Source organism: Akebia trifoliata, chromosome 14, assembly GCF_017979445.1.
Source record: "Akebia trifoliata isolate Shusen 1 chromosome 14, ASM1797944v1, whole genome shotgun sequence".
NCBI lineage: Eukaryota > Viridiplantae > Streptophyta > Magnoliopsida > Ranunculales > Lardizabalaceae > Akebia > Akebia trifoliata.
The window spans coordinates 10517113-10526501 of record NC_141388.1 but is presented as its reverse complement, the minus strand read 5'-3'; the positions used below and the strand labels follow the sequence as shown (position 1 = coordinate 10526501).

The window sequence follows — 9389 nt, the reverse complement described above, 5'->3', positions numbered from 1 at the left end:
TCAATTTTTCAACGAAACAAGGCTATTGACGTGAATACAAGGACGATAGGTGTATGGTATGCCTCCATTTCTTTTCATCTCGTCCTTCACCTTCATCCATTCTTTCGTCTTCACATTATAAGCACTTAACTCTTCATAATTTCTAAAAACGATTAACTCTCCCTCATTCAAACTCCCAACGACATAACTAAAATTTCCCGACATGAGAAGTGCATTGTAGATACTAAATTCTTTTACCCACTCTCCCTTGTTCAAATCCTTCAAAATCCATATATCATATTGCTCACAACAATTTTGATCGATAAATGATAATGATCCTTTTATTTCTAGAAGCTCCACACCCTTCCAAAGACGTCGGATTGGGAGTTGCAAAACACGAAACTTTTCATTACTCACATCCATAGAAATTATATGCTCCCACACATTCAAGTACAATACCTCATTAATTGAAATCCTTTCTTTCAAGGATTTACCTGTTAGTTCGGTAGGTAATTTGCCTATTTTCCTCCATGAATCACCTGAATTATCACCTAAGGTTAACATGCTACATCCAAAAATTCTTTCTTCCCATTCCTGAAATAAATGTATTACTTTATACTCCTTTGTAGAAGGAACAAATACCAATTCAAAATTAGCGCCGAAATAATTAATGGTTGGTTGAAGTGAAATCCTTTCGTTTGTAATAGGATTCATAACATGAAGATTAATGTGAGCTAATTCTATATCTTCATGTAACAAAATTAAACCATTGCAAGAAGATGATATATGCCATCTTGTGTCAACCCAATTAAAATTTCGTACCTCGACTTCCTTTTCTTTGAACTCTATGAAGTGCAACTGGGAGACGGCAATCTTGAAGAGACTCGGTGATGGATAATAGGGAGACACCAATCTTGATGAGAGTCGGTCGTGAATGAGAATACCTGATTTGGATTGAAGGAGGTGTAAGTCGATGAAAATAGGATCTGAGATTATGTTAGACCATTCTTTACTAAGGTATCTAAACTTGTTGTGAAGCAAATTGGCTGGAACTCTAATTAAGATATCTAAGATGATGTCTTTAGAAAGATATGACACCACCTTCTTCTTCTCCTCCTCCTCATGTTCTTCTTTCTTCTTTTCCTCATGTTTCTCTTTAGGCATAGTTTCCTCATGTTCTTCTTTAGCCATAGTTCCCTCATGTTCTTCTTTCTTCTTTTCCTCCATAGTTCCTTCTTCTTCTTGTATCCTCACTCGTATGGATTGGAATCAAGAAACGCAAATAAAAGTCGAAGTCCAAGGTTGTAGCACAAGTACTGTGATTTATAATGTGCTGTTTTCTAATTTCAATTAGTATTAATAATTAGAAAAGTATTTGAAAGAATTCTAATTGGGATTTGAGAAACGTGTTAATGAGGAATTCAAATCGAACTCAATCTTCTAAAAGAACCAAAAAAATCGAAGATGTGGATTGAGTTTACTCTAATAGATTAGTAAAAAATTAAAATTCCTGTTCTTCAAAATTAAGGATGGGGATTGATGGAATAATATCTGCTTACGCAACTCATCTCACCCATAGTTTTAATTTTTAAATCTCGTTTTGATGTTTCGTGAGTTTTTTGGGACGAGATGAATCATTTAACCTGTTTTTAGTTTTTTATTTAAATTATTTAAGAGAGATTCTATTACCACACCAGCTTTTGCTAACACCAAAGAATTAGTACATATCATGGGATGGCATTAGCAAAAGTAGGTGTGGCAATAAAAGCTCTCTTATTTTGTAGTATATTTTTCTTTGCAAATAATTATATATCTATATTTGTAAAATAAGGCCGATTAGAAATTGCTTTGTCACAAGATATTATTATTATTATTGTTTTTTTTAAAAAAAATATATTATAAATATATAATGGCCGGATATCTGATTGGAAGAGTTAGAGGCTGGGCCAAGGCGGAATTAATGCTCATACTAGGTGTTGAACTCATTAATGGTTCGAAATTGCCATGGAGCCAACCCCTCGGGGTTCACAAGATCTAATTTTTAGTTAAATTAAATTATAAAAATATAATTCTTTACTTAAAAAATACAAAATTGCAGATGAACTCAACTTAGTTTTAGTAATTTGATCAAGATTTTCGAAATAACACATGATTCAACTCGGTTGTCACACGGTACAATTTGTGGTATGATTCACGTTGGACATTTGTATCGTTAACTGTATTGAGATGACTTGAGTGAGCCATCTCAATCTTTGATGAGATTTGGAACTATGATTTGATTTAGATGTTATTTACGCATAGTTACATTTTTCAGATTAAGAATTCGGGTACAATTTTTTACTAATTTAATACAATTTCCTTGCTTACTGAGCAAAAAAAGATTAAGAACTCGGGTAAATTAACTGTAAATATTTTATCCAAAAAATTATAAAGTCAGGTTTGAATATGCATCACATCCAATCCGATTATTCATTTAATAGAGTTTTATTCAAATATCCAAATGAAGTTTGGGTGTGAGTTTAATACAAATCCTTTAGAAAGGACCAAAAAAAAAAAAAGGTTGGATACAAATATCCTTCAAAAAATTGGATTCAAACTTGGATATGGATATGGATACAAATACATGCTTCACTCGATCCACAAGCGAAAAAAGTTCCCTTTAGTTTTTTCTCCAATACAAATCATCTTTAGCTTCTTTGATAAAATGTTTCTATTTTCATCTTAAATATTAAATTTAGCTATTTAAAATTTCATACCTCAAGAACAAGATACTCTTTTGGAGAAATAGAAAATTGAAATTTTGGACAAAAAAATCAAGGGTTTTCTGAAAATGTTAAGGTGAGGTATAAAATGGTGGATTGAAAATGAGTTTAAGTAGATAAAAAATAATTTACCATATAAGCTATGTGTTTTCACATGCCAACTTGGTAAACCCTTTTGATACATGTGTGTTTTCACATGCCATTTCTAATATTAATATATAAAAAATGCCAAAAACATGGTATTTTTATCAGATTGTCTTCAATTTATGTACAATTCACTAGAGGAGGATTGGATGGTCAAAGATGAAACTGATTGGGAATTTCTAGACATGGCATGGGATTTGATTATTTTTCATCATGCCTCGTCGTGAGGAAAATCTTCTGGCTAGAAATCACTCGTTAGTCTTATTTCCAATGTTACAAAAAATTGGAAAAGTCTTGACTGCAAGAGATTTCAAGTTCTAACTTAATATTAATACATGAGGAGTCTCATACTCCCTTCATCAAAAAACTAAAAGTATCAACACATGAGAAGGAAGAGAACAAAATTATTCTTCTAAATTTGAAGCTGTTTTTTTTTTCCCCTTTCTTTCTTTACATCCATTAAGGGTTAAAAAGGAGAAAAAAAAAAAGTACACTAAACTAAGCAAGACGAACATTTGATCAATTTTTCAGCGAGACAAGACTATTGATGTGAATACGAGGACAATGGAAGTAGGTGTTTCTTTCCATCTTGTCATTCACCTTCACCCACCCTTTGGTCTTCACATCACAAAAAATTCGCCTTGCCTGAAGCAATTCGTAGATGCTGTATTCTTTTACCCACAAAGATTTTGAATAGGGAGTTGCAAAACCTGAAACTTTTCATTACTCACATCCATAGAGATGATGTATTCCCGCGTGTTCATGTTCAAGTATGTTACCCCATTAATTGAAATCATTTCTTTCAATGTTAAAGATGGAATGGTAATGGAAAAAAAAAATCAAGGAAAAAAAATTGAAGATGGAGTTATTTTGGTCATTTTGTTGGCCTCTCATGAAAGACCACAATGGTCAAGGGTCCATGTCATTAGTTTGGAAGAAGGAAATCTCATATTGACAAAAAATAATTTAGAAAGTGTAGATTGAGAAATACGAAATATTTTATAGATATACTACCTCGAAGTGATCATGTCAATAAAAAATGAGAGATCTTGAGTTCAAGCCCCTTTGTTGGCCTCCCACACGGATTTATCCCGACTTACCTAATATAAGAGGATATTGCATGTATTCAGGGGATTTTTAAGTGAGATATGGTGGTATAAGAGGCTAATTGCCTTGCCTTGTTAGTCGGGCCTACTAGTCCAAATAACTGTCATCATTTAGGAAGGGGGAGGGGTGCACATTGGAAAAATAAGTGGTGAAGCATGATTGAGGCTTTTCCATTTATTTTGAATTAATAGGCAGCATGTGTATCAAAAAAATTATGATTTATGCATGATTAAAATTTTATATTATGTTATCTCCAAAATCAGCTTAGTTTTAAATTATATATATATAGGGTCACGTTGGCAAAACATTTTTCAAAACATGAGTTAGAAGTTTTGAATGGGCTGATTTTTGGTGAGGATGATCTCTACGGTTAGGAGATCATCATCACCAAAAATCAGCTCATTCCAAAATTTCTAACCCCACTAAAAATAGTTTACAAAAAATGGACGGTCCACGATTTTTCAACTTGTAAACATGGGTTAGAAGTTTTGGAATGAGCTGATTTTTGGTAAGGATGATCTCCTAACCGTAGAGAATGGATTTTAGGGATTTAAAGTTTTAACTTATATAAAATGTCAATATATACATGAGAAGAAAGAGTAGAACCCAATATTCCATAACTAACTAAAAAAACACTCATTCAACCATAAATAAATAAAACAAAAGTAAACAAAACTTAGTAAGAAGATCGTTCGTATAGAGAACACTTTCAATTTTTCAACGAAACAAGGCTATTGACGTGAATACAAGGACGATAGGTGTATGGTATGCCTCCATTTCTTTTCATCTCGTCCTTCACCTTCATCCATTCTTTCGTCTTCACATTATAAGCACTTAACTCTTCATAATTTCTAAAAACGATTAACTCTCCCTCATTCACTCCCAACGACCCCGACATAACTAAAATTTCCCGACATGAGAAGTGCATTGTAGATACTAAATTCTTTTACCCACTCTCCCTTGTTCAAATCCTTCAAAATCCATATATCATATTGTTCACAACAATTTTGATCGATAAATGATAATGATCCTTTTATTTCTAGAAGCTCCACACCCTTCCAAAGACGTCGGATTGGGAGTTGCAAAACACGAAACTTTTCATTACTCACATCCATAGAAATTATATGCTCCCACACATTCAAGTACAATACCTCATTAATTGAAATCCTTTCTTTCAAGGATTTACCTGTTAGTTCGGTAGGTAATTCGCCTATTTTCCTCCATGAATCACCTGAATTATCACCTAAGGTTAACATGCTACATCCAAAAATTCTTTCTTCCCATTCCTGAAATAAATGTATTACTTTATACTCCTTTGTAGAAGGAACAAATACCAATTCAAAATTAGCGCCGAAATAATTAATGGTTGGTTGAAGTGAAATCCTTTCGTTTGTAATAGGATTCATAACATGAAGATTAATGTGAGCTAATTCTATATCTTCATGTAACAAAACTAAACCATTGCAAGAAGATGATATATGCCATCTTGTGTCAACCCAATTAAAATTTCGTACCTCGACTTCCTTTTCTTTGAACTCTATGAAGTGCAACTGGGAGACGGCAATCTTGAAGAGACTCGGTGATGGATAATAGGGAGACATCAATCTTGATGAGAGTCGGTCGTGAATGAGAATACCTGATTTGGATTGAAGGAGGTGTAAGTCGATGAAAATAGGATCTGAGATTATGTTAGACCATTCTTTACTAAGGTATCTAAACTTGTTGTGAAGCAAATTGGCTGGAACTCTAATTAAGATATCTAAGATGATGTCTTTAGAAAGATATGACACCACCTTCTTCTTCTCCTCCTCCTCATGTTCTTCTTTCTTCTTTTCCTCATGTTTCTCTTTAGGCATAGTTTCCTCATGTTCTTCTTTAGCCATAGTTCCCTCATGTTCTTCTTTCTTCTTTTCCTCCATAGTTCCTTCTTCTTCTTGTATCCTCACTCGTATGGATTGGAATCAAGAAACGCAAATAAAAGTCGAAGTCGAAGGTTGTAGCACAAGTACTGTGATTTATAATGTGCTGTTTTCTAATTTCAATTAGTATTAATAATTAGAAAAGTATTTGAAAGAATTCTAATTGGGATTTGAGAAACGTGTTAATGAGGAATTCAAATCGAACTCAATCTCTTAAAAGAACCAAAAAAATCGAAGATGTGGATTGAGTTTACTCTAATAGATTAGTAAAAAATTAAAATTCCTGTTCTTCAAAATTAAGGATGGGGATTGATGGAATAATATCTGCTTACGCAACTCATCTCACCCATAGTTTTAATTTTTAAATCTCGTTTTGATGTTTCGAGAGTTTTTTGGGACGAGATGAATCATTTAACCTGTTTTTAGTTTTTTATTTAAATTATTTAAGAGAGATTCTATTACCACACCAGCTTTTGCTAACACCAAAGAATTAGTACATATCATGGGATGGCATTAGCAAAAGTAGGTGTGGCAATAAAAGCTCTCTTATTTTGTAGTATATTTTTCTTTGCAAATAATTATATATCTATATTTGTAAAATAAGGCCGATTAGAAATTGCTTTGTCACAAGATATTATTATTATTATTGTTTTTTTTTTTTTTTTTAAATATATAATGGCCGGATATCTGATTGGAAGAGTTAGAGGCTGGGCCAAGGCGGAATTAATGCTCATACTAGGTGTTGAACTCATTAATGGTTCGAAATTGCCATGGAGCCAACCCCTCGGGGTTCACAAGATCTTATTTTTAGTTAAATTAAATTATAAAAATATAATTCTTTAAAAAAATACAAAATTGCAGATGAACTCAACTTAGTTTTAGTAATTTGATCAAGATTTTCGAAATAACACATGATTCAACTCGGTTGTCACACGGTACAATTTGTGGTATGATTCACGTTGGACATTTGTATCGTTAACTGTATTGAGATGACTTGAGTGAGCCATCTCAATCTTTGATGAGATTTGGAACTATGATTTGATTTAGATGTTATTTACGCATAGTTACATTTTTCAGATTAAGAATTCGGGTACAATTTTTTACTAATTTAATACAATTTCCTTGCTTACTGAGCAAAAAAAGATTAAGAACTCGGGTAAATTAACTGTAAATATTTTATCCAAAAAATTATGAAGTCAGGTTTGAATATGCATCACATCCAATCCGATTATTCATTTAATAGACTTTTATTCAAATATCCAAATGAAGTTTGGGTGTGAGTTTAATACAAATCCTTTAGAAAGGACCAAAACAAAAAAAAGGTTGGATACAAATATCCTTCAAAAAATTGGATTCAAACTTGGATATGGATATGGATACAAGTACATGCTTCACCCGATCCACAAGCGAAAAAAGTTCCCTTTAGTTTTTTCTCCAATACAAATCATCTTTAGCTTCTTTGATAAAATGTTTCTATTTTCATCTTAAATATTAAATTTAGCTATTTAAAATTTCATACCTCAAGAACAAGATACTACTTTTGGAGAAATAGAAAATTGAAATTTTGGACAAAAAAATCAAGGGTTTTCTGAAAATGTTAAGGTGAGGTATAAAATGGTGGATTGAAAATGAGTTTAAGTAGATAAAAAATAATTTACCATATAAGCTATGTGTTTTCACATGCCAACTTGGTAAACCCTTTTGATACATGTGTGTTTTCACATGCCAATTTCTAATATTAATATATAAAAAATGCCAAAAACATGGTATTTTTATCAGATTGTCTTCAATTTATGTACAATTCACTAGAGGAGGATTGGATGGTCAAAGATGAAACTGATTGGGAATTTCTAGACATGGCATGGGATTTGATTATTTTTCATCATGCCTCGTCGTGAGGAAAATCTTCTGGCTAGAAATCACTCGTTAGTCTTATTTCCAATGTTACAAAAAATTGGAAAAGTCTTGACTGCAAGAGATTTCAAGTTCTAACTTAATATTAATACATGAGGAGTCTCATACTCTCTTCATCAAAAAAATAAAAGTATCGACACATGAGAAGGAAGAGAACAAAATTATTCTTCTAAATTTGAAGCTGTTTTTTTTTTTTTTCCTTTCTTTCTTTACATCCATTTAGGGTTAAAAAGGAGAGAAAAAAAGTAAACTAAACTAAGCAAGACGAACATTTGATCAATTTTTCAGCGAGACAAGACTATTGATGTGAATACGAGGACAATGGAAGTAGGTGTTTCTTTCCATCTTGTCATTCACCTTCACCCACCCTTTGGTCTTCACATCACAAAAAATTCGCCTTGCCTGAAGCAATTCGTAGATGCTGTATTCTTTTACCCACAAAGATTTTGAATAGGGAGTTGCAAAACCTGAAACTTTTCATTACTCACATCCATAGAGATGATGTATTCCCGCGCGTTCATGTTCTACTATGTTACCCCATTAATTGAAATCATTTCTTTCAATGTTAAAGATGGAATGGTAATGGAAAAAAAAATCAAGGAAAAAAAATTGAAGATGGAGTTATTTTGGTCATTTTGTTGGCCTCTCATGAAAGACCACAATGGTCAAGGGTCTATGTCATTAGTTTGGAAGAAGGAAATCTCATATTGACAAAAAATAATTTAGAAAGTGTAGATTGAGAAATACGAAATATTTCATAGATATACTACCTCGAAGTAATCATGTCAATAAAAAATTAGAGATCTTGAGTTCAAGCCCCTTTGTGGGGATTTATCCCGACTTACCTAGTATAAGAGGACATTGCATATACTCAGGGGATTTTTAAGTGAGATATGGTGATATAAGAGGCTAATTGCCTTGTCTTGTTAGTCGGGCCTACTAGTCCAAATAACTGTCATCATTTAGGAAGGGGGAGGGGTGCACATTGGAAAAATAAGTGGTGAAGCATGATTGATGCTTTTCCATTTATTTTGAATTAAAAAGCAGCATGTGTATCAAAAAAATTATGATTTATGCATGATTAAAATTTTATATTATGTTATCTCCAAAATCAGCTTAGTTTTAAATTTATATATATATATATATATATGGGTCGGGTTCTTACGGCCCCTATTACGACTCATATTGCGACACACCATTTTGTCTTATATGGGCAAAAATGTTTGGAATGGGCTGATTTTTTGTGAGGATGATCTCTATGGTGAGGATCATCCTTGCCAAAAATCAGCTCATTATGAAACTTCTAGACCGTCCAATTTTTGTTGAAAAATTATAGACCGTCCAATTTTTGTAAATCAATTTTGATGGGGTTAGAAGTTTTCGTAATAGGGGTCGTAATAACGCTGTCTCATATATATATATATGTGGGGGTGGTTCATGGGACATATGTAAAAACAATGGTTTTTTCAAAATATGGGTTAGAGGTTTTGGATTGAGCTGATTTTTTGCAAGGATGATCACTATGATGAGAAGATCACCCTCACAAAAAATCAGCTTAATTTGA

General features: G+C 32.6%; 2 protein-coding genes across 2 annotated transcripts; both read right to left on the bottom strand.

The window, feature by feature from the left end:
• LOC147386193 (F-box protein At2g23160-like) lies at positions 1-1206 on the bottom strand. The gene has a single exon (XM_086424520.1). It carries the CDS (start codon positions 1204-1206, stop codon positions 1-3), a length of 1206 nt encoding a protein of 401 aa, XP_086280646.1.
• Positions 1207-4864: 3658 nt separating this feature from the next.
• Positions 4865-5911, bottom strand: LOC147386192 (F-box protein At2g23160-like). Its single transcript, XM_086424519.1, has one exon. The coding sequence runs from the start codon at positions 5909-5911 to the stop codon at positions 4865-4867; it is 1047 nt and encodes a 348-aa protein (XP_086280645.1).
• Positions 5912-9389: the final 3478 nt, after the last annotated feature.

Excerpts from the sequence above, each read along its gene's own strand:
- LOC147386193 (XM_086424520.1), bottom strand. The coding sequence starts at position 1,206 with ATGGAGGAAAAGAAGAAAGAAGAACATGAGGGAACTATGGCTAAAGAA.
- LOC147386192 (XM_086424519.1), bottom strand. The coding sequence starts at position 5,911 with ATGGAGGAAAAGAAGAAAGAAGAACATGAGGGAACTATGGCTAAAGAA.